The 24,921-nt window shown below is 41.6% G+C and overlaps 1 protein-coding gene across 3 annotated transcripts in view; it reads right to left on the bottom strand.

Annotated features, from left to right (window-relative positions):
- Positions 1–24,921, bottom strand: part of LOC133509582 (cilia and flagella-associated protein 47-like) — a 68,054-nt gene that overhangs the window by 30,699 nt on the left and 12,434 nt on the right. For 2 of the 3 annotated variants that reach the window (XM_061836747.1, XM_061836762.1), the window contains 24 exons: positions 24,644–24,888; positions 22,815–22,945; positions 21,700–21,822; positions 21,491–21,622; positions 21,339–21,416; positions 20,366–20,513; positions 20,195–20,277; positions 18,154–18,334; positions 17,982–18,067; positions 16,537–16,753; positions 16,249–16,453; positions 12,814–12,925; positions 10,730–10,830; positions 6,711–6,811; positions 6,474–6,587; positions 6,181–6,400; positions 6,033–6,104; positions 5,778–5,915; positions 5,351–5,432; positions 4,927–5,022; positions 4,661–4,847; positions 4,463–4,560; positions 4,123–4,239; positions 2,742–2,876 (listed from right to left, as the gene is read on the bottom strand). In XM_061836747.1, the coding sequence (XP_061692731.1) occupies positions 2,742–2,876; positions 4,123–4,239; positions 4,463–4,560; positions 4,661–4,847; positions 4,927–5,022; positions 5,351–5,432; positions 5,778–5,915; positions 6,033–6,104; positions 6,181–6,400; positions 6,474–6,587; positions 6,711–6,811; positions 10,730–10,830; positions 12,814–12,925; positions 16,249–16,453; positions 16,537–16,753; positions 17,982–18,067; positions 18,154–18,334; positions 20,195–20,277; positions 20,366–20,513; positions 21,339–21,416; positions 21,491–21,622; positions 21,700–21,822; positions 22,815–22,945; positions 24,644–24,888 (3,202 nt within the window). The remainder of the gene's footprint in view (positions 1–2,741; positions 2,877–4,122; positions 4,240–4,462; positions 4,561–4,660; positions 4,848–4,926; positions 5,023–5,350; positions 5,433–5,777; positions 5,916–6,032; positions 6,105–6,180; positions 6,401–6,473; positions 6,588–6,710; positions 6,812–10,729; positions 10,831–12,813; positions 12,926–16,248; positions 16,454–16,536; positions 16,754–17,981; positions 18,068–18,153; positions 18,335–20,194; positions 20,278–20,365; positions 20,514–21,338; positions 21,417–21,490; positions 21,623–21,699; positions 21,823–22,814; positions 22,946–24,643; positions 24,889–24,921) is intronic. The other variant, XM_061836757.1, reaches the window with a different exon arrangement.

Here is a 24,921-nt window from a genome sequence, read left to right as displayed (position 1 = left end):
GAGTCCGATCCATGTTTGTGTCTGAAATCTGATTCATCTATGTATGAGAGCCCAAAATATTAGGTCTCATGTTATTGTGTGGTAGCTGAGAAATGTATACTCGCATGGATTTAGCAGGCAAAAATCAAAATCTTTGTCCTGTTCAGGTGGATGTATTTGTCTGAAAATGTAGTGCTTGTGAGATGTTTGTCAAATTGCTAGAAAATTAAGATGAGTACAGCTTCAATAGAGAAAGAGTAAAGGCTTATAAGATTTTGTTTTCTTAATTTGTCCCGTGGGCTGACCACACATTTACTCTAAATACTAATTGTAATTACAGATTACTGGCACGCACTGGAAAGGAAAATAATGAAGATTAGCTGAAGTAAAACAGAATATATGTGCATGAATGTGAGGGGCGGAGGAGGAGGATTGAAGTTCCAGGGAGAAGAGATAGCGAGGGTGGACGACTTCAAATACTTGAGGCCAACAATACAGAGCAATGGAGAGTGTGGTAAAGAAGTGAAGAAATGGGTCCAAGCGGGATGGAACAGTGGGCGGAAGGTCTCTGGTGTTCTATGTGACAGAAGAGTTTTGGCTAGGATGGACGGATGAAGGGCAAAGTTTATAAAACAGTGGTGAGGCCGGCCATGATGTACATATTAGAGACGGTGGCCCTGAAGAAACAATGGGAAGCAGAACTGGAGGTGGCAGAAATGAAGATGCTAAGGTTCTCGCTTGGAGTGAACAGGTTGGATAGGAGGAGAAACGAGCTCATTAGAGGGACAGCCAAAGTTGGATGTTTTGGAGACAAGGTTAGAGAGAGCAGACTTCGATGGTTTGGACACATTCAGAGACGAGAGAGTGAGTATATTGGTAGAAGGGTGTTGAGGGTGGAGCTGCCGGACAAAAGAGGGAGAGGAAGACCAAAGAAAAGGTTGATGGCTGTTGTGAGGGAGGACATGAGGACAGTGGGTGTTAGAGAAGATGACATGCTGTGGCGACCCCTAACGGGACAAGCCGAAAGGAAAAGAAGAAGAAGAACTAATTGTCAGTACAAACTGTAGGTTGGTCCCAAGCTTGAATAAATGCAGACGGTTGTGTCAGGAAGGTCATCCATCTTAAAAGTTTGCCAAACAAATACAAGCGTTCATCCAAAGAATTCCATACCGGATTGGTCATGGCCAGGTTTCCAGCGCCCTTAACCTACAGGGCGCCGGCGGAGATTCAGATACTGTGGGTCGAAGACGAAGGAGAGATGGAAAGAGGGTTCTTCAGCAGAAAGATCGTGTGATCAGGTTGAAAGTTGAATTTGAGCGTGCTATGTATTATGTGATTAGTGACCAAATGGTGAAGCATAAATTCTGGAAAGTGTTACACAACGAAGTTCAGAGCATCCCAGGCAGAGAGAGAGCCATCCTTGGTGCAGCAGATTGTAAAGGACATGTTGGTGAAGGAAACAAGGGCGATGAAGAAATGATGGGTAAGTATGGCATCCAGGAAAAGAACTCTGAGGGACAGATGGTGGTGGACTTTGCAAAAAGTCACCTTTTTTCCAGAAGAGGCAGGAACATAGAGTGACCTACAAGAGCAGACGTAGAAGCACAGAGGTGGATTACATTTTGTTCAGAAGACGTAACCTGAAGGAGTTTACTGACTGTGAGGTAGTGGCAGGGGAGAATGTAGCTCGACAGCGTAGGATGATGGTGTGTAGGACGACTCTGGTGGTGGAGAGGAAGATTAAGAAGACAAAGGTAGAGCAGAGAACCATGTGATGGAAGCGCTCTCTAGGAGTGACCAGATGTTTTAGTGACAAAGTTGTAGAGATCAGATATTGTTGGTTTGGATACATCCAGAGGCGAGAAAGTGAGTATATTGGTAGAGGGATGCTGAAGATGGAGCTGCCAGGCAAAAGAGCAAGAGGAAGACCAAAGAGGTTGATGGATCTTGTGAGGGAAGACATGAGGGCAGTTGGTGTTAGTGAGGAAGATGCAGGAGATGGGCTTAGATGGAAAAAGATGACACACCGTGGCGACCCCTGGCAAGAAAAGCCGAAAGGGAAAGGAGAGGAAATGTTCTCCAAGTACAAACCCGAGACCTTAGTAAACAGAAGGATTTTTATGTCTACAGTATATTGTGAAAATTTGTCATGAAATAGATAAAAAAAAAATCCTGTTGTAAGGTAAAACCAGCCTAGGTAATTATCTCGGACATGCTTTTTTTTTTTTGTTCTTAATTTCCCTCCTAAACATTTAAATCAGTCTCTTTCCTTGACGTTTTGTTGCTCAACAGCTCCAGTTTCGTACCATCTACGTCACAAGAGTCAAAGTTAAGGTCCAAGGGCCAGATGTGGCCCGCCACATGATCTTATGCGGCCCATGAAGGCAAATCATGTATGTCAACTTCCATGATTCTTCTGGAAATCTGTACCAAAATTTCAAATTGTCACATATCATAAGTGAAAACGAAATATTTCAAGCATTTTTGTGTTCGCAAACATGAAAAATAGCTTTAAAAAACATTTACTCTCTATCTCTGATGCCAAAACTAGTTCATAAATTTTGTGTCTAAATATGATGTGGCGATTGAAGATTTTTATGATTCTACAGTCTTAACAGTACTCTGAGGGAAACCATAACCATAGTGTGGCCCACGACAAAAATGAGTTTGACACCCCTGATTTTAGTTGGTGTGCAAGTTATTTTTGTCATTGCCCAGTCAAAGAATTTAACGAGTAGGTGGCTACTGTTTTATGTTGTTACCTGCTTGCTCAAAGTCCGCTGCAGGGTTCCAGAGAGCGTGATGGTGTTTACAGGCTGGTACTGAGGCAGTCTCTCGTATAAATGAACACACAGCATCAACATTTGCACGGGGTTGGGATTTGACAAGTCTGTGGGCTGCACACACAACCTCATTATATATTATAGTTGAGTTCACAGTGGCTATAAAGGAAATGTACATACACCTGTTCTAATGTTGGATTTTTGTGATATAAAAAACAGACAAAGATAAATCGTTTAAACAAAATGTTACCATTAATGTGACCTGCGACCTTCATAACTCAATTAGAAGAAAACATTGAAAGGTTTTCTAGGGGGGAACAAAATAAACACCTGAAATGTGATTGGACAAGTCTGCAAACTCTGATGAAATTAGAGATGTCAATTGAGTTGCCGGCTTCAGGTTATTGGCCACATCACTGGCATAGAAGGTTAGGGTTAGGCTTATGCTGGTCTCATTTTTCGATATGTATCACGGGCACATACCATCCCAACATCGCAGATTAGGATTTCACTCACATTATAAATAGATTTAAGCAGGATTTCAGCGAATGAGACACTGAACAGCTGCTGCGCCACCCTAAGCCATATAAATACTATATACTATATAGCATCAAATGTTGTTTTACATCAGTACATAACTTTATTCATAATTTACATGTACTGTGCCTTTGGATTAAAAAGTGAAGCTTGTGACCAAAATGTACACAAGCAGTATGGATCAAACTGTATATTCAAATAATGCAGTCAGTGACTTGCCTTTTAAGTATCCCCAATGTCACATTTATTCTCGCAGCTGACCACTCTCTTTAACAAACTGCTTTTTCCTTAACGGGGAATTCCACTGGTTTGCATTTCCAATGTATCCAATAGGTCATGTAATATGTACTCTATTTTGACAAGGGAATGTTAAATCCTCTCTCATGTACTCGTGTTTTAAGATTTTTATTGACAATTACAAATTTTAAGGCACGCTGCGATTTTTACATGACCTATTGGATACATTGTTAATGCAAGCCAGTGGAATTCCCCTTTCACTATTAAGCTATCTTTTTACCGTTTAAGAAATGTGATAAAGTACACAATCAATGTGCGAGGGTCAGTGGGCAACTCTTATTTTGACATGATGGTCCCGTCCAATCTGGTTTGACAGCATTGCGCAGTGTGCAGCAGGCCTAAAATTTCTGTGATGAACATTTTGTTTCGAACAGGATATGTGCTAAACCATGCCAATACGTTTTCTCATCACATTTTGTTCTCATCTTTCCTTAAGTTAATAGATGAATCACTAATGGACGTACTTAGTGATTATTGGAAAAAAGATATTACAGCAAAAGGAAGAGACACAGTCATGTAATTATACCTTCAGATCCATATTTAGAGAAAGTATGGTTAAGGCCTGGACAATAATGATGTTGTTGTGTAGAATCTGCTCCAGGCTGGGAGTTGTAGTGTACATCCTCTGAAAGTGGCTGGAGACCTACATATATCATAAATAAAAATATCAAAGTAATATTGTAGGACTCCTTTCATATCAACCTACAACTGATTTATTCAGTAGTGTATGAGTTTTCAGTCTAACTAGACAGGTGGCCACGTTTAGGATAGATTGAGCTGCTAGACACAGGATTGGCATTCCGCTGAGTAGAACGCAAACTCAAACTTCTGAAAGACTTTGAAAATGTGCACCAATGCATACTGACCAGGTACGGGCAGTAGGCAGCTAGCAAAGCACCGAGCACCAATCCGTCAGTGAAGTCCAAGTCAAAATTGACGATCCAGCGTACTGGCGGAACAGTACCTGATTTCAGAAAGAACTCACCAATCAATAACACACACGAGGCAAAAGATTGGATCAATCCAGGAGGGCATAAATTAAGTGAGATTAGAAATGATTATACCGGAACCCCAGACTGTGTCCCTCATGTAATGATAGTGTGAATTAAGCCACGAAAGAAGCTGAAGCTCATGTCGAGAGTAGAGGTTACTGGGCAGTGAATGGATGTTGAGGATTCCGTCTTCATCTTTGTGGTATTTCGCACCAGCTGGGTTCCGACTGCTCTCGGACACGCGACACAACACCAAGACCTGAGTGAAGGGATAGTCAATTCGTGGACACGGACGGACAAAACTGGAAGTTCAAAGTGCAAACAAAATACTTTCCCACCTTATATATTTGCAGCAGAAAATCAGTCCAACATCGTTTGCTCAGAGATTCATAGTCAACGTTGTTGAAGTCCACACCTGACTGATCCTCATTAGACTGAAAAAAAAAAAAAAAGTTCACCCGATAATCAAAATTAAAAATCCGTAAAATGGCGTGTAACAACAATACAGTAGTAGCATCTCTATAACACTGCGCTTGATTTAAGTGGTCTTATATTTTAATGGATCCAGTGCAGAGTAGATAAGGCATGACTATTGTATTTTTTTTGTCAACTGTTCGTTTCCATGCTGGAATGACATCTCATCTTCAATGATCTGTAAAAACAATTCTGAATCATTTTTAGGTAAACTGTCATTTAAATATCTCAAAGAACTTATTTTTGCAGTTGCACTGAAAGCAAATTGTGGAGTGACGTCGTGCATACCTGGAGCGAGCACCAGTGGTTGAACTCCTGAAAATCCAGTAAGTACTCAGCTCGGATGTGACTCAGACAGGCTCCCTGTACTCTAAGCACAAATGAAAAAGCAAGGTCCAAAAGACTGGAAACCCGCAAACTGTAAAGCAACCAGGTTGAATTCTGGATGCGAGAAACGGATCCAGAATGACCTTAATCATGTTGGCTCAAATACTTGAATCAAGTACCACAAGTAATTTGATGAACAAGATTACCACTCAAGTTACTATGCCAGACTACAGTACTGGAATTGCTGAGTTGACCATTGTTATCATGTGAGGTGCTTACTTGGCCATAGACACAAAAATCCGTGAACACGTGAATGTCTGAAGAGGCAATGTCGCGTGTGTGGAACAAGGATGTTCACAGAAATCCAGAGGTTGCAACACGAGCTTACCTGAGAAAAGCAAAAATGGCCTCATTCTGTTGGAGCAGCTGCCGAGTGCGCAGGTGTACGTCTGTGGAAAAGGTCTGACAGTGAGAAATGTTGGGGATCCGTTTGCCTGCCAGATGATGAATCATCTCCACTGCGGACCTAGACAAACCAGCGTTTAAAATAACAAAAATGCATACACGTTTGAAAGGTACAACCATATCGTTATGATCCACACCGACTGCCTCATTCAGTTGCCTACGTTGTACGACTACACACCTGGAGTCTTTTTTTTGGCTGACCCCCTGTGCCTGTCCACTGGGATTATTTACGGCATCTTCAGACACAATTCTAAAGGAGGACATAATTGACAAACAGTTCGGAATAAAACTAAGCATCTAACGTGACTTTGAAGAACGGAATATACCTTCTGAGTGTGTGTGGAATCCTGATGGGGTGTGGCCCACTGAGCCAGCCGAAGAAGCTAAACCACCTCTCCAATGCTAATAATACATCCTGGTAATATTGGGCCTCCGCTGAGGATGCAGTAGGAAATCGTGGCACACCAATATCAGTCTGCGGGGTGTCTGTGTTACGAAAACTGTGACTGCTGTTCTGACTGCCGCTCTCACTTTGTGACAAGGATTCTAAACAAGAAAGTTCTTGCAGGGTTAAACTTAAAATATTACATCTGTGGTTAACTTGTTTTAATTCCCTGACCTGATGATGAGTTCTTGGGTGTTGAGCTGATGGGTTCGAACAAGGAGGAGGAGGAAGTTGGATCTGATCCGAGACTTGGTGTGTGATGTGTGATTGTTTCAATAACTGTAGCTCCTGAACACCAAATCACAGACAGAAAAAAAACATAGAGTATAGTAAGAACAGACATATGTCACTCGCTCCTAGATATGAACGTAATTTTTGTGCATGTTTGTGTGTGTGACTCTTTTACAGTACCGGCCTTAAGAACTATCTGTTGCATGGAGCGTTGAAGAGCCATTTGGGGCCACACGGTCAACAAACAGTTGTCACTTATGGCACATAACTTGACCTTGAATCTGCAGCAGGCAGAGGAAATTCAAATAATGTACATTTGATGAATTGATCACACAATAGCAGCATCATTTTGTTGCTACATTTCTGTTGTTGCGGGGGCGACTGAGCATCAACTACGTTTACAGACGTTTTTTTTTTTATGGTGAACAAATGCATGTTTACGCTTTACAATGACCAAATTGTCTTGAAGCAATCTTAGTTGGAAAATGCCCAAAATAATTCAGACTTTGGCGTGACAGCTACGTTATCTCAGAAAATTCAGTACACCCCTCGTTTATGTAAATATGAATTTAATATCGTATTCTATCATTGGACAGACAACATTGAAGAAATGCTAATTTGCAACACATGTAATGTGCATGTGGAGGTTTAAGGCAGTGCTGGAAAGAAATGGTGGGCCCCCAAAATAGTGACACTTTGGACCCAATTTAGACATTTTCTCTTTGAAGTGTACTTGCAGATTAGACATTAGCAGCTGTTATTTCGAAGACACTGACTACTTAACATTGTCTTCTTCTTCTTTTCCTTTCGGCTTGTCCCGTTAGGGGTCGCCACAGCGTGTCATCTTTTGCCATCTTAGCCTATCTCCTGCATCTTCCTCTCTAACCCCAACTGCCCTCATGTCTTCCCTCACCACATCCATAAACCTTCTCTTTGGTCTTCCTCTCGCTCTTTTGCCTGGGAGCTCCATCCTCAGCATCCTTCTGCCAATATACTCACTCTCTCGCCTCTGAACATGTCCAAACCATCGAAGTCTCCTCTCTCGAATCTTGTCTCCAAAACATCCAGCTTTGGCTGTCCCTCTAATGAGCTCATTTCTAATCCTATCCAACCTGGTCACTCCGAGCGAGAACCTCAACATCTTCATTTCTGCCACCTCCAGTTCAGCTTCCTGTTGTTTCTTCAGTGCCACTGTCTCTAATCCGTACATCATGGCCGGCCTCACCACTGTTTTGTAAACTTTGCCCTTCATCCTAGCAGACACTCTTCTGTCACATAACACACCAGACACCTTTCGCCAGCTGTTCCAACCTGCTTGGACCCGTTTCTTCACTTCCTGACCACACTCTCCATTGCTCTGTATTGTTGACCCCAAGTATTTGAAGTCGTCCACCCTCGCTATCTCTTCTCCCTGTAGCCTCACTCTTCCCCCTCTACTTTTCTCATTCACGCACATATATTCTGTTTTACTTCGGCTAATCTTCATTCCTCTCCTTTCCAGTGCATGTCTCCATCTTTCCAATTGTTCCTCTGCGTGCTCCCTGCTTTCACTGCATATGACAATATCATCTGCGAACATCATGGTCCAAGGGGATTCCAGTCTAACCTCATCTGTCAGCCTATCCATTACCACTGCAAACAGGAAGGGGCTCAGAGCTGATCCCTGATGCAGTCCCACCTCCACCTTAAATTCCTCTGTCACACCTAAGGCACACCTCACCATTGTTCTGCTGCCATCATACATGTCCTGTACTATTTTAACATACTTCTCTGCCACACCAGACTTACGCATGCAGTACCACAGTTCCTCTCTTGGTACTCTGTCATAGGCTTTCTCTAGATCCACAAAGACACAATGTAGCTCCTTCTGACCTTCTCTGTACTTTTCCACGAGCATCCTCAAGGCAAATAATGCATCTGTGGTACTCTTTCTAGGCATCGAATCATACTGTTGCTCGCAGATACTTACTTCTGTCCTGAGTCTAGCCTCCACTACTCTTTCCCATAACTTCATTCTGTGGCCCATCAACTTTATTCCTCTATAATTCCCACAGCTCTGAACATCGCCTTTGTTTGTGAGACTTTTCCTCCATTCTTCAGGTATCTTTTCCCCCGCTAGTATTCTGTTGAATAAGTTGGTCAAAAACTCCACAGCCATCTCTCCAAATTGCTTCCATACCTCTCCCGGTATGTCATCAGGACCAACTGCCTTTCCATTTTTCATCCTTTGTAGTGCCTTTCTGACTTCCCCCTTAGTAATCATTTCCACTTCCTGGTCCTTCACTCTTGCCTCTTCAACTCTTCCTTCTCTCTCATTTTCTTCATTCATCAACTTCTCAAAGTATTCTTTCCATCTATTTAGCCCACTACCGGCACCAGTCAACACATTTCCATCTCTATCCTTAATCACCCTTACCTGCTGCACATCCTTCCCATCTCTATCCCTCTGTCTGGCCAACCTGTAGAGATCCTTTTCTCCTTCTTTCGTGTCCAACCTGGTGTACATGTCTTCATATGCCTCTTGTTTAGCCTTTGCCACCTCTACCTTTGCCCTACGTCGCATATCGATGTACTCCTTTTGGCTCTCCTCAGTCCTCTCAGTACCCCACTTCTTCTTTGCCAATCTCTTTCCTTGTATGACTCGCTGTATTTTGGGGTTCCACCACCAAGTCTCCTTCTCCCCTTTCCTACCAAAAGACACACCAAGTACTCTCCTGCCTGTCTCTCTGATCACCTTGGCTGTCGTCGTCCAGTCTTCCGGGAGCTTCGGTTGTCCATCGAGAGCCTGTCTCACCTCTTTCCGGAAGGCCGCACAACATTCTTCCTTTCTCAGCTTCCACCACATGGTTCTCTGCTCTACCTTTGTCTTTTATCTTCCTACCCACCACCAGAATCATCCTACATACTACCATCCTATGCTGTCGAGCTACACTCTCCCCTACCACTACTTTACAGTCAGTAACCTCCTTCAGATTACATTGTCTGCACAAAATATAATCTACCTGCGTGGTTCTACCTCCGCTCTTGTAGGTCACTATATGTCCTCCCTCTTCTGGAAATAAGTGTTCACTACAGCCATCTCCATCCTTTTTGCAAAGTCCACCACCATCTGCCCTTCAAAGTTTCCTTTCTGGATGCCGTACTTACCCATCACTTCTTCATCGCCCCTGTTCCTTTACCAATATGTCATTACAATCTGCACCAATCCCAACTCTCTCCCTGTCTGGGATGCTCAGAACTACTTCATCTAGTTCCTTCCAGAATTTCTCTTTCAACTCTAGGTCACACATCCTAGGTGGTGCATAGCCGCTAACCACATTATACATAACACCCTCAATTTCAAATTTTAGTCTCATCACTCGATCTGATACTCTTTTCACCTCCAAGACACTTCTTAGCCAGCTCTTCCTTTAAAATAACCCCTACTCCATTTCTCTTCCCATCTACTCCGTGGTTAGAATAATTAAACCCTGCTCCCAAACTTCTAGCCTTACTACCTTTCCACCTGGTCTCTTGGATGCACAGAATATCAACTTTTCTCCAATCATCATGTCAACCAACTCCTGTGCTTTTCCTGTCATAGTCCAACATTCAAAGTCCCTACACTCAGTTGTAGGCTCTGTGCATTCCTCTTTTTCTTCTGACGTGGATCCGGTTCCTCCTCTTCTTTGTCTCGACCCACAGTAGCTGAATTCCCACCGACGCCTGCAGGTTAGCAGTGCCGGGGGCGGGCGTTGTAACCCGGGCCACGACCGATCCGGTATGGGATTCTTTAGATGAACGCTCAATTTGTTTGGCACAGTTTTTACGCCGGATGCCCTTCCTGACGCAACCCTCTGCATTTATCCGGGCTTGGGACCGGCCTACAGATTGCACTGGTTTGTGCCCCCATAGGGCTGCATTGACTACTTAACATTGTAATAGATGTTAATTCTTCACTGTGTTTTCTTTCGGCTGGTTCCGTTAGGGGTCGCCACAGGGGTCTCTCAGATGAAAGGTCATATTTGTTTGGCACAGTTTTTATGCCGGATGCCCTTCCTGACGGAATCCTCTTGGGGAGTAGAGATACAAACTCACGACCCACCCCCCCAGATTTTAATTCTTCAGTGTCGTTCCATGATAATATATAATAAAATATTAACAAAATGCGTGGGGTGAACTCACTTTTTTTTTAAGATACTCAGCCAGGAGCTAGTTACCTGTTGCCAAGGTGATCAGTGAAGGTGATGACTGTGCGAATGGCCAGGGTCACGCCAGAGAAAAAAGTCACTCGGCAGATCAGTGAGGTCACACCGGCTGTCTGGTTTGAATCAATGACAAGTCGATTATTCCAACAGTGACAGATTATACTCATACGGACACTAGATTGAAGAGACGATCAATCAAATTTTATTTTGATAGCACTTTTCCACTGAAGTTCGGCTAAAGGCTTCCGCCGCCTGAAAGGTCGGCTTGCGGTTCGCCACCGGAGCTCGTTCGTCAGACTCCGTGTCATTCCTGTCCGAAGAACCACCCGCGGCTGCCGGCCGGAGCTCCCGGGGGCCTTTGTTTACGCACTTATGTCGCGTGTAGGCCTCCGAGTAGTCAAGACTCCGTGTCATTCCGCCCGAAGAACCATCTGAATCTTCAATATTAATTACAGCCACAGGTTCAAATCTGTATGAAAGTATTCCTCCGTTTTCCCGATCAGCCGATACTCCTATTTCTTCATCAGATGAGGATAAATCCGAGAAATCAGTGGTGGGCACAATAGTGTCCCATGTAATCGAATGTTTGGAACGGCACAGTACAAGTCACATATGCCCACGTACATCATGTGACTCGCAAAAATGGCAGCGCCCCTGAAAATTCATAATTGTCGACAAAAATCTTCTCAAAACACTAATAAATGAGAGAGGATTTAGCATCACATTGTCGAGATAGAGTACATATTACATGACCTATTGGATACGCTGTTCATTCAAAGCACTGGATTTCTCCTTTAAGGTCCTACCTGAAGGAAAGGAGCTACTTTGTAACCATTAGAAGTGCTCAATCTCAACAAATTTCCATGACAGATGGGGTCCCTCGAGGGTTATTTCTTGGACCCCTCCTATTCAACCTGTATGCAACACTTGAGTCAAATTTTCCAGAACTTTAGTTTTGACTATCATACCTATGCAGACGACACAGTCATATGTGGCAGTGTCTCCAGATGACTGTAGCTCAATTGAGGTGTTGTGCCACTGTCCAAAGTAGATACGTAACCGGATGAGCCAAAATCTTCTTTAATTAACCCACAAGAAAACTGAGACAATTGTTTGTGGCAATAAAAAAATTGATTGGTGTTCACAAATGTCTGGACTCACTGTCTTTAAAAACCAAAGACCAAGTTTTAAACCTTCATGTTCCGACTGATTCTGACCTCACCTTCGACAGTCATATCAAATCAATCACTAAGACAGCCTTTTACCATCTGAAGAACAGCTCTAGAGTGAAGGCTTGCATGTGTCAAGCAGACCAGGTTAAGATCAGCCATGCTTTTATCACAAGTAGACTTGATTATTGTAATGGTCTTCTGACTGGGCTCCCTAAAAAGATCAATAAACAGCTGCAGCTTGTTCAGAATGCCATAGCTCAGGTTTTGACCAGAGCAAAGCAGTCAGCACATAAAACTCCAATTCTCAAGTCTTTAAACTGACTTCCTCCCAGTTTTAGAATATATTTTAAAGTTCTGCTACTCGTCTATAAATCACTAAATGGTTTGGGTCCTGAATAAATAAAAGAAATGATAATGGAATAGAAATGCAGTAGAGCTTGGAGATTGACTGACTCAGTCGGTTTTATTTTTTGTATATGAATGCTTTTAATCATGTAAAGCGCATTGAGGTACCTTGTGAATGAAATGCGCTGTACAAATAAATTTGCTTTGCAAATGAATAATAAAGCAATGATTTAAAAGTGAAATAAATCTGGTCAATGCTTCACCAAACTGATGAGTCTTTAAGCTCCTTTTAAAAGCATTAAAAGTCTCTTGCTTCCCTGATGCCCTGTGGCAGGCTGTTCCAGAGGCATGGGCCATGAAAAAACATGGAGAGCCCGCCTTCAGCCTCTCCGTGGGTTTTGTTCTAACTCTAGGAATTATTAAAGGGTGCCAGAGGACCTCAGGAAATAAAAAGGTTGATTAAGATAAAAGCATATCTGGCCCAAGATCATTAAGAACCCTAAAAAAAATAATAATAATCAAAGAACCAGTAAAAACATTGTAAAACACAAATCCACGTCATATCAGTCAAAACCTTACCTGGTCTTGGGCAGGAATGGTGTTACCTTCTGGGAAGGTGACACAGATTGGCTGCACCTTGGTTCCATCCTCCAGGTCAACGTCATCTACCTCAGCTGTTAAAGTGGTTCCGCTGCAAAGGAAAAAACAAAATGGCAGCAAAGCATGCATAAAGTCTGCTCGTGCAGAACATTACATTGTATCCATCTTTGTAAAATTAAGGCTTTTTCGCAAATGTATCCATCCATTTATTTTCTATAGCGCTTGTCCTCATTAGGGTGAACCCCCAGTGAAATGGAGCCCATCGTAGCTGACTTTGGGCTTGGAGGTGGGAAAATCTTTGCAGTTTATGTTTGTACTAATGTTCATAGTTTTGTTTTTTGCCTGCCTGACTTGGAATTGTGTGCACAGTACATAATTCTGTCATGCAAGTGTTTATATGACAAAAAATGTGTGTGCGTGGAAGTGTGGATGTATATGCATGCATATGTGTGTGGGTGTGTGTTTCCTCTGTGTTTCTGAAACTCAAATAACTCCAAACAGATGGTATATTACCACAACCATAAAAGACATAACAACCAGTTAAAACATCTATTATCATAACGGTAGTCGACACAAGATCCAAATAGGTGGTGACAAATTATGTATGCAAATAAGTATGACAAGTCATCACCATAATGCAAATAAAGAGAACTGTGCAGTTAAACAACACACCACAGGGGACGTTAAGATTCTACAGACCCGCTATTCAAATGTCTTTTTTTTTTTTTTTTTTGTGAGGTCAAAAATTAAGACCAAAATAAGTCATTTACAAACTCTCCCTGTGGATGAAACCAAGGTTGAATTTGTTGGCCATAATTCCAATAGGTATGTTTGGCACAAACGCAACCCTGCTCAGCTTCACCAAAAGAACGCTATTCCAACAGCAAAGCATGGTGCTGTCTTTCTTCAACAGACTGAAAGGAATTACTAACAGTTACAAATAGCAGTCAAAGATGGTGGAAAACATTTAGGCTCTTACGAGAAAAAAGTCAGGAAACACCTCCTAGGAAAGATACATTTTATAGATACATTGGCTAAACATGAAAAAAAAAAAACAGATTAAATTGATTTAGAAATCACATTTAATTGAATGCACAAAAAGGCAAGATATTTAATGTTTAATGAATAAAGTATTGTTTTTAGCAAATAACAGAATTTTATGGCTGTAACACATTCTAAAAAGTTGGGACAAAGTCATTTTTCTCAGTGTTACAGTGAAGAAAAGTATTTGAACACCCTGCTATATTGCAAATTCTCCCACTTTAGAAACCATGGAGGGGTCTGAAATTTTCATCGTAGGTGCATTTCCACTGTGGGAGAGATGATCTAAAAAGAAAAATTCTGAAATTGCAATGTATGATTTATTTAGCCATTTATTTATGTGATACAGCTCCAATTAAGTATTTGAACACCTGAGAAAACCAATGTTAATATTTGTTTGCAATTACAGAGGTCAAACCTTTCCTGTAGTTGTTCACCAGGTTTGCACACACTGCAGGAGGGATTTTGGCCCACTCCTCCACACCCTGAACTGGTTGCCAGACAATCCCATGGCACATAGAGACAAACAACAGTCACACTCACAATCACACTTAGGGGCAATTTAGAGTGTCCAATTAATGCATGTTTTTGGGATGTGGGAGGAAACTGGAGTGCCTGGAGAAAGCCCAGGCTGGCATGGGGAGAACATATAAACTCAACACAGGCGGGGGCGGGATTTGAATTCTGGTCCTCAGAACTAAGAGGCCAATGCTCTAACAAGCTGCTCCACTGTTCCGACCGTCTTACTTTTCTTTTGTTCAATACATGTTTGGAAACTGAGGAGACGAATTGCTGAAACTTTGTAGGCTTCAGTCATTTAACAGTCGGGGTCTCCGTTGTTATGTTTCATTATGCGCCACACATTTTCAATAGGAGACAGTACCCAGACTCTTTTACTACAAAGCCACTTTGATATAACACATAAAGAATGTGGTTTGGCATTGTCTTTCTAAAATAACTAGGGGAGTCCATGAAAACCCCCCAAATCCTTTTACGTACCTTTCACCATTAATGGTGCTTTCACAGATGTGTATGTTTCGTTAACTTTCTCTGTCTTTTTTTGCCACCTGTCCCTGTTTTTGGGAACATGCCATAAAAAGCCATAAAATTCTAAAATAATGATCTGCTAAAAACAATATGGTTTATCAGTTTGAACATTAAATATCTTGTCTTTGTAGTGTATTCAATCATATATAAAGCTCGTGCACCGACGTCATAAAATCAAGTGACTTTTGTTTACGTCGCCCTATTGCCAGTCAAATAAAGTATTGTTCAATGCTAAGTCGGTTGGAGACGACACGCAAATATGTCTTATAGGACGATGCCCAGAGTCTTGTTCGATACCGTTAGACCTTTAGAAGGTGAAAATAAATGAAGGTACGTGGAAAAATTAGATAAACTCGGCATAGAGGATGCCATATTTAATGCTGAACTCTATATTTTCGTCAATAAGAAATTGGACTGTTAATTCGCTTCCGCTTGTCTTGGACAACTGGATCTACACATGGATCTGGTGAGCAAGTCGTCGAGATTTACACAGAAGAGTTTGAAAGCGTAGAACAGTCTGGACCCATATAAATATTTCGTTACTGGATCTGTTCTCAATTAGGAATAAATCCCACATAGTGACGGTTTTGACGGCTCGTGAACCTGGAAGTGTGTTCGGCAACACGTTAACCTTTGCCGGAATCCATCAATCTTTTCAGTTAGTATTCAATACAAATACCAATATTTAAAGAAATGACCCATGGTTTTACACAAGCTCGTATTCATTAACTATGATTGGAAAAAAAAAAAGAGGATGGAGTCATCTCCACAGAACATACATGGAAGCGATGGTGGCCACACTTAACCTCCGTAACCCTCTGCGACAGATTTTTTTCTTTTTTTTTAAATACGCATTGTTCTCAAATGAGCCAAATTGGCATTGTAAATACTTGTTGGTAATTTGACATTGAGAAGAATAATTCCTACTTGAAGTGAAGTGATCGCTACACAGGCGTGTGATTTTTGTTGGGCACCATCCATCATGTTTAATTGTCAAAATCCATTGATCTTTTTTGGTCTTTTCAGCTGGTATTCTCTAGAATGATCTCTCTGACTATCTGTCTCATCTGTTGTAACAACTAACAGCACAACAAGTCTTGGATATTGTAAATATTCTCCTCCGGTTCAATGTCCCCCAAACTGTTGAGCAGCTCTTTTTGACCGGCAATATGATGGCGTGAAAATGGTGACGTCACGTGCACGAGCTCTATAGGTTGAGCATGCTATCCAAATCATTTTATTCTGTATTGATGTTTAACACAACGTCGCTACTTCATTTGAGTTGGGTTTGTATTCCACGAACTATTCAACTGCTTGTGAACCAACCTTGTATATCCTAAGGCAAGCAGGGTGAGCTTGGCTGATATGCTGCTTTCCAAGGGTACCGGGGTCATCAGCAATTGTGGAGGGGTGATGGTGATTTTGGGGAGTTGGTGGATAACTGTAATGGGAAGCTTTTTGTACAGCTGCCCCATTTGGCTCCCTTTTTGGTGTCCCAGGTAAAGAGCAAGGGAAAGTTTGGTCACCGTGTCTGCCAGGATGGAAAATGTTTAAAAAAAAAATGAAAAAAGGGTCCCTTTGTGATGAATGTGTGTTTTTATTATCATTTCTCACATGTTGCGAACCCCTCTGGTGTGATGCTGATTGCCAAACAGATGGCCTGACCAGGCTCCAGACAACCCGATGATGGCGACACCAACAAATGAAGCTCGCCCCCTCGCCGACCCTCTGGCGGTGTTGTGTCAATGCAGTTGAACTGCCAGCGCACACACTTCCCTCGGATGCTGTGCCAACAGCTGTTCTCTTCACATGCTGCTTTTAGCTCCAGTGTCTGCAGTACAAAATGGAGAAAAAAAAAAAACACACAACAAGTATATCATAGTGTTCCGGTTCCATAGAACCAAAGTTGACAGTATCAGCATGTACAAATGGATATGTAAGAATAAGCACAAAAAATACATATGCAGTGCTGTATTTACAAAATCACGTAATGCCATGCCAGCACGTGGTTAATACTACATGTGAAAACACACGTTCTATGAACATACTCCGTTTATAACATATCAGGTGCCTAAACTTCCTTTTGCCTTCCACTGTGTTGACATGTCTTCATTCAATGCCACCATCTACAGGGCTCTATTAGCCATTACAGTGGTTTACAACCCTGTATTTAAGAAAATGAAAAAAAGTTGGGTGAGACCTTCTTCCACACCTACACGTCGATAATCGCACTTGACAAATATATTCATTGATGGTAGTGAAAGACTGGATTCCACTTGATGAATACAAACAACTGTAGAAACTGTAGAAGTGAATTAGTTGATTGTCCTTTAGTGTGAATGAATTCATGTGGTTTTCCACTTTTATGTAGGCTGCAGCTGACCCGTAACCCTAGTGAGGAGAATTGTTATAGAAAATAGACAATTGTGTGCAGACTGTTGAGAGCAGTGTTTGTTGTGAAGTTTGACAGCAGCAGACACAGACCTGTCCTTCAAACATTTGGAGTGAAGGGTTGTTGAATCAGCTGCTGAGTGTGTTGATGCGCTGCATTCGATAAGGTTTAAGGTACGACACCATGACATCGCTTGATGGATACAACAATAACAAAGCTCCACTACGGCGGTATTCAACCATACAGACCAAGGACAAGGCCAACCTCAATTTCTTTTTGTACATTGAGGATAACCACTATGTAACTACACCTGAATACCCCATACCCTGAATACCTGCCTCACAGTTCTGAGGACCCAGGTTCAAACCTAGCCTCCCCTTTGTGGCATTTGTATGTTCTAGCCATGCCTGTGTGGGGTTTCTCCATGTGCTCCAGTTATTTCAGGCATGACAGGTTAATTGAAGACTCTAAATTGCTGATGGGTGTCGATGAGAGTGTTTTTTGTTTCACTGTGCCCTGTGATTGGCTGATGACCAGTTCGGGGTATACCCTGCCTCTCGGCTGAAGACAGCTGAGATCGGCTCCAGCGTGCCCGTGACCCTAAATTGAATAAGCAGTATAGAAAATGTCCCCTTGACAGCAGTGAAAAATTTAGGAAAAAAATTACCTTTGTGTAGGATTGAGAAGGTTGTGTAAAAGCTTCCACATGGAACTGTAGGCTCGATGGGGACAATTCCAGCGGGGCAAACTGCACTATTTTAGGAAAGACAGTAAATTAGGTAACATGTGGGACGGCATCCTGGTTGTCACCATCATCATCAACCCATCAGGGAGCCCACCTGTGGCTTGTATGTGTGGCTGTTTTATTGCCATGTTGATAGACCAGGGAATAACTTTGATAACGCACTTGCTGCCGGATGAAAAGAAGGGGGAGACTGTTGACGGGGAAGGTGGCGGAGAAGTAACGGGCCATCTCATTCCATTAACCATCAGTGGCAGGTCAAAGTCATAGTCAGCTGACTGCAGAGACATTTTGTCCACTTCTTTATAAAAAGAGTCTGTTCAATGTAACATTCTGTAAATAGTTGTGAACGCTCATATACGTTTGGCACAGTTGTGCCTTGAGATACAAGTACATTTTGTTCCGTAACCATCCTCATAACGCGATAACAGTATCTCGGTATGGCAAATTATCATCATTATTTTCAGTTTGCCAACAATTTTGCCATGGTCAAAAGGAAGGATCTGTGTTGTGCTTCTACTCATCCTGCATTACGATGATTGGCTCTGCGTAACGCTTGGATGCGAGCTGAAAACTAATTGCCTGCTCAACGGCATAAAGCAGAAAATTGTTCGAGGCGAGAGTCCCTCCCTCACATCAATGATCATCCAATCACAAATCCAATAGGATGTGTCATTGATCACCAAAACAATAGCGTTTGTTACTGATGGCGCAAAAAAAAGTCCAGGAATAGTTTTATTTTTGATTAAAAATATATATATATTAGCTGTGCATTGCGAAAACATAATTTACAGTGCCTCACGCAATGCGGGTAAAGTAGGCACTGTATCTTTGTTTTAAGGTTGTTTTTATTCATGTTTGGTCCACTTTTTGCTTCATTTCAATAATCTTTATGCTGGTCCTTGTGGTGTATGCACCTTGGCCACCAGGGTAAGAATAATAGATATATACTGATATTCATAGAGACAGGAAATGTCACAACTCCTCAAAATAATATTAGTCATTCAAGGCAGAGGATAAGGAATATATGCCTGTTGTTGTAGTTATACTATCTGTCTGCTTGTGTTGCTCCACTGTTTGTGTTGACATATACAGACGCTCCTCTACGTATGTTCATTCGTTTTACGTTTTTTTTCAATTTTACGTTTGAACTGACTGAAAAATAATTTAGTAAAAAAAAAATTTGTGAATGAATTTTTTAGTTTAGCGCGTGCTCCGTAGTGCGAGACATTCAAACAATCTTTCGTTTGGCACTGCGTTTAATGTTTACATGGCGCAAACGATAGACTGAATGTGCCTTGCCTCCTCCCAGTTCATCGGATGTTACCCTTGTGTCAAGACGTCGTAACTGTGAGCTCTGTGTTTACATATACATTGTTTTGCGTATTTGTAACCCAAAGCAAAAATGGTTGGTCAAAAGCGAAAGTCTACAAGTGATTGTGGTAGTCAAAAGAAGCGGCAAGCCATCTCATTTGAAACGAAGGTGGCTATTATCAGGAAAACTGATGCTGGTGAAAAACATGTGAACATTGCACATTTCTTCCAAATACCTCCGTCGACCATCAATCTCATTTAAAAGCAGAAAGATCGCATATTAGAGTATGAATGATCACACGTTACTGGAACGTACAGTAACAATTTACGTTCATTTTCACATTACGTTCAGCCGTTTGGAACGTAACTAAAACGGAAGTCGAGGAGCATCTGTACTTCGCACATTGTTGTAACACTGCCCCATAGGTGCTATTTGTTAGCATGTCCATGGCATTTCCCATTATGTTTTAGCCTAATCATTGAGCTAGTGAATGAATCCTTTACCAAGATATTAATGGCTAAGGTATGTATTTCTTTTAAATACAAATGTGTAAATTCTCTTTGTTTTATTTTTGGTTTGACAGAAAACTTCAATTGGGAGTACAATGTAGCAGCTTGAAGCCTCTTATTTAAATTACTCTGCCAAACTGCTGCCTGTTGTGGAGTAAATTGTACTTATTGCCACCATACGGAGCTCTTAACTTGCACTTACAAGTCAAAGCGAAACATTTGTCATAACGATGGTCCGTATCTCAAAAATCTAACAAGTAACATCACTTGTATGTCAAGGCATTACTGTACTGTGCATTTTCTGAGCTTCTTACATCAGTAGGGGAGAAGACAAGAGAGCAGTTGATTTTTTGGTGGCCCTGGACGTCTACAACCCTTGCAACTGGATGACTGTCTTCTTGAGAGATATTTTAATAAAAGCTTTATTAAAAATTAAAAAACAAAATGTAATGATAAAGTGTCTAATTTTGTGCATGCTAGCATACTTGCAGGAGATGGAGGAAGCCACAGTGAGAAGTCTGGATACTGCGACAGGTCAAAGGTGAGGCGAGCTGCAGCTGGTGAGCGGTTGATCAATGTGAAGGGTATCGCTCTCTCGGACCCAATATGGATACCGTAGAAATGGAAAAAGGACTATGGAGTAAATCAAACACAGGACTAGCTGTTAAAGGTCAATTTTGGCTATTTAGACTAATACACAATCGCTTTAATAGACATTGAACAAAAGTCTCGGTTCCATTGAATAAAAAAAAACCTTGGTTTTGTCATATCTCATACTTTTTATTGCATTTGGTTCCACGCATAAAAAAGATAATCACCAGTGCCGTGTGAAGTTACTTTTCGTGCCAAAATCCCCAGTCAAATGTTCATTTTAGTCTATTCTATTCCGTTAGGCTGTGGTTCATTGCGCTAGATCGGTTTTCATGTGTGCTGAGAGTGTACGCAGTAGCGCAGCTTAGAGGGAACATTGGTCAAGACGACACAAAATAAGCGACGTCTTTCAAAATCTATGTATTTCTACTCCTAACAAATTTTACGCATGTGATTTTTCATGCTCGACTGTCCAGTGCGATGGTGCATGGGCGCATACGCGCCAGTCAAATCACGGTGAATGATTAAGGGTTTAAGAACTATCCCTTTATTTAAACCAAGGAAACAAAAACTAACCCAGCCCCTAAAAGAATCGGAATCAACAGTCTTTAGGAACCCGAATCAAAACAAGGAACGTGAATCAGTAATGGAATCATTCAAATTCAAATGCTGCCCAACCCTATGCACAGTACACCCCCATCACTAATTGCTCGTGGTGACTTGTACTCATGCAGAAGTCCTGAACCTCAAGGAAAAACAAAAGAAAAAACAAAGACACTGAAAACTGTGATTGAATTTTTCACACATGGAAGAGCATTTGATCAACAAACAACCAAATTACACTTGTCACATAATCACTGAGCTCACCACACTAATGTCAACATTAGGAGGCTCTACCGATCCACCAACTCGGACCTCAATGGACTTCATGTTCTTCAAAGCTATCTGTAATAAATACACTGATTGACTTTCACACAATGATCAGTTTTGGCCTAACTGGGACTCAAAGTTTTTCTTACCGCAACCCTGGTGTCAAACTTGAAGACAGAGTCAGGGTTGAAGTGAATCTTCAGGACAGCTTTCCCTCGACTGGGCACCACTCCCTCACACGGGATGACCACCATGCATGGCAGAGGGCACACGTCAAGCACCTGGAGTAAAAAAAAAAAAATCATTCGTTTGCTTTCTGTGGATGGTAACCTCCAAAAACATATGATGGTAGTCTTACTCGATAATAAGCATGGTTCTGGCCATTATTGTGTAAGATTATATTTCTGATAGAGAGCATGTTGAGAGGCACCGATTCAAACATCAACCGATTCTCTGCGAGTCGGATGCAAGTAGATCCAACCTGAGGGGATACAAACAAAGATTTAGATGGCGGCTCACCGCGTGGTCCCCTTAGTTACGCGCTCTCTGGTACTATGATTGTCTTTTTCGTTTGTCCTTGTGGACATAGCGCGACACACTTACACAAGGGAAGACTTGCTAAACATTAGGAATTCTACCACGGACATTCTTTAACCAATTCATTTTTTTCTGTTATTTACCCCAGGGGTGGCCCCAATGTAGGGTGAAGGGAGGTGAAATGTACGCCACACAATGAAGCGAGCCAGATTGCAGGTCAAGCTCCATAAGAGAGGATTCCGAATACAGCTCCTGTCAATTCAATTCACCTTACAAATCTACGCTCCCAACCCAACAAAACGAACGAGCTTCATCTTCTCACGAAGACAAATAATGACTTTGGACTTTCCACTGGCCTTGTGCTTCATGGAGACATGGCTTTGTGAACCTCTTCCCAATGGGAACTATCTAGAATTCTCTGTTTTGTGGTAAGTTACACAGTCAACTTTAACTGGGAATGGAATTGAAGCCCCTTTTTAAAAAAAAAAAAAAAAAATGTTCACTATCGGACAAACTACTACTGCTTTAAGTTGAGTTCCCTACAGAGCACTCAAATCTAAAATTTTACCTTTCATTTGAAAGCTCATAAGATGGGTCACTCGTATCTCATGGCACCAATGTATAACAACTGACAATGTAAATAACTAAAAGTCCATTGTTTTTTTTTGTTTTTTTATATTATTATTAGACCCTCTCGTATTTTCCCTAAAACTGAGTGTTTCTGCTCTAGAGAAATTCATAATTTTGTCATTAGAAGAAGGAAAGAATTGAATTGGAAGGGGCATATTAAGCCTTTCATCATCTTTCAGAATGAGTTAGATATCTTGAAACCCATACGCAGGCAAAGGAAATACCTAAGGAAACAATTCCTTCTCATTCAGGGAGGATCACACAGAAACCACACAACAGTTCTGAGGACCAGTTTTCATTAGACACCTTAGCAATGCAGTGCAGGCGTTGGATGTTGCCATCAATGACATACAGGTCAAAGTCTCCTTCTTGTGGGGATGAGTAAGAGGCATGCCACACAACCTCACAATCCAGTTCGCTGAATGGCTCCACTGTACCTGAGGGAGAGGAACAGATTCATTGGCTCCAGTCCACTTAAAATATCGTACAATCATCAAAAATAATAACTAGACTGATAACCACTTAAATGGTTAAATAAAGCAGTGGTGAGCGGTCAGGGACAGCAAGGCCTTTTCTGCTGGCTTAAACACTATCAGACTATTTTCAAACCTAAATTCTTACATTTCTACCATGAAATTGTAGTAAGTCATTAGCAACAGGCTGTTTGAATTCCACGGTTTCTTTTTGCTTCACTGCTTATAAAGTCCAATTTCTATGACATTAGGACATTGCACAAAACAAATGAGAACAATCTATAAATGTTTTTCAACCTGTACTCAATGGCATACAAACAAAGACACGATAGTCAACATTAAAAGTGTGTTTTCTTTTTTTTTTGAAAATTTGTATAAAAATTTTATTTTTAATTTGACCCTTGCAACCAAATGTTTCAAAAAAGCAGGTAAAGGCAGCAAAAGAATGGTGAAAACAAAACAAAACATCTGTTTGGTAACATTCCACAGGTGAACATGTTTAGTTGAAACCTGAGTGTCATGATTGAATAAAAAAAGGAGCATTCCGAAAGGCTTAGCTATTCCCAAACAAAGATGGGGCAAAGGACGATTCGGTTTGTTATCTGCACAAAGTCCATGAGCCAGCTACTGTGATTGTATGGGGATATGATAGTACCCATGGTATGGGACACTTGCACATCTATAAAAACACCATTAATGCTGAACGTTACATACAGGTTTTGGAGAAACATATGCTGCCATCCAAGCAACATCTCTTTCAAGACATCCAAGTCTGGCCGATAAAGGTTCAACAATTACTGTCCTCAGTACCAAACACTTATTGAGTGTTGTTAAAAGAAAAGCACATGTAACACTCCATAACCATTCCCTCGTTCAAGATTGTTTTGAACATGTCACTGGCATGAAATTTTCCAAGGGAGGCTGGGGGACATTGAGTCCAAGTGGACCATCTTCCACACCTTCATTGCTGAGGCAACCAATCAGCGCTGTGGCCGTAAGGTGGTTGGTGCCTGTTGTGACGGAAATCTCCAAATACGGTAGTGGACACCATCAGTGAGGGATGCCATCAAGCTGAAGGAGGAGTCCTGTCACACCTTTTTGTTCTTGTGTGACTGGGTGAGGTCGCTGATGGGTAATGGCGAGCTAAGCAAAATGGAGCTTTGGTGGTCACTGAAGCAAAAACCTTGCTGAGGCCATTAAGAAAGATTTCTGGATGGCTTCAGGGAAATTTTGTCCGTCGTTTGAAAATTATTTATAAATGATTACACTACATTTGTTTTACACAATATGCCAACTTCATGGGAATTGGGTTTGATACAGTGGCCAGAAAAGCCAAACTTTATTTGGGGTTTCTTTAACACACGCGAGAATGTAATGTGTTAATTGCGTGGTTAATGGGACGAATTCTGAACTCAGCCACATCCTCAGTTTTAAGTGTGTCTGTGTGTATATTATAACTATCCATTTTTAATTCCACTCCAAATGATGGATGTGGCCCAGTTGGAGATGGCGGTCAAATCGCGTTTCGGTATAGTCTTGAGAGTATATATAATTGTGATGTGATGTGATAGTATTAAGAATTGGATTAAGACAGATTAGTCCCCACTAAATGCCCTGGTGCCAAATGTACACCCGCCACAGAAAAATGAGCACTGTCAGAACCTGTTGCTGGTCGAATAGAGAAGAGGATGCCACTCTCTGGAACAATCGGGCGCCATATGAATTCTGCTGTCAGATTACGCGTGTTCCGAAGGGTAACTGAGCTTCGGTAGCCTGATGAGGCGAGTAGGTTTGCATTGGGAACAAGTATCAGCATTGAGGTGGACAATTCCAGGTAATTTCGGACAACCAGGGCCTTGACCAGGATCTGTCCGGGATGTTGTTGGTTCACTGTGTAAGACACAGGTCTGGAGATCAAAAAATATATTTAAACAAGATGG

Source organism: Syngnathoides biaculeatus, chromosome 2 (assembly GCF_019802595.1).
Source record: "Syngnathoides biaculeatus isolate LvHL_M chromosome 2, ASM1980259v1, whole genome shotgun sequence".
Taxonomy (NCBI): Eukaryota; Metazoa; Chordata; class Actinopteri; order Syngnathiformes; family Syngnathidae; genus Syngnathoides; species Syngnathoides biaculeatus.
Note: the sequence above shows the minus strand (reverse complement) of the source record. Positions and strands in the feature narration are given on the sequence as shown.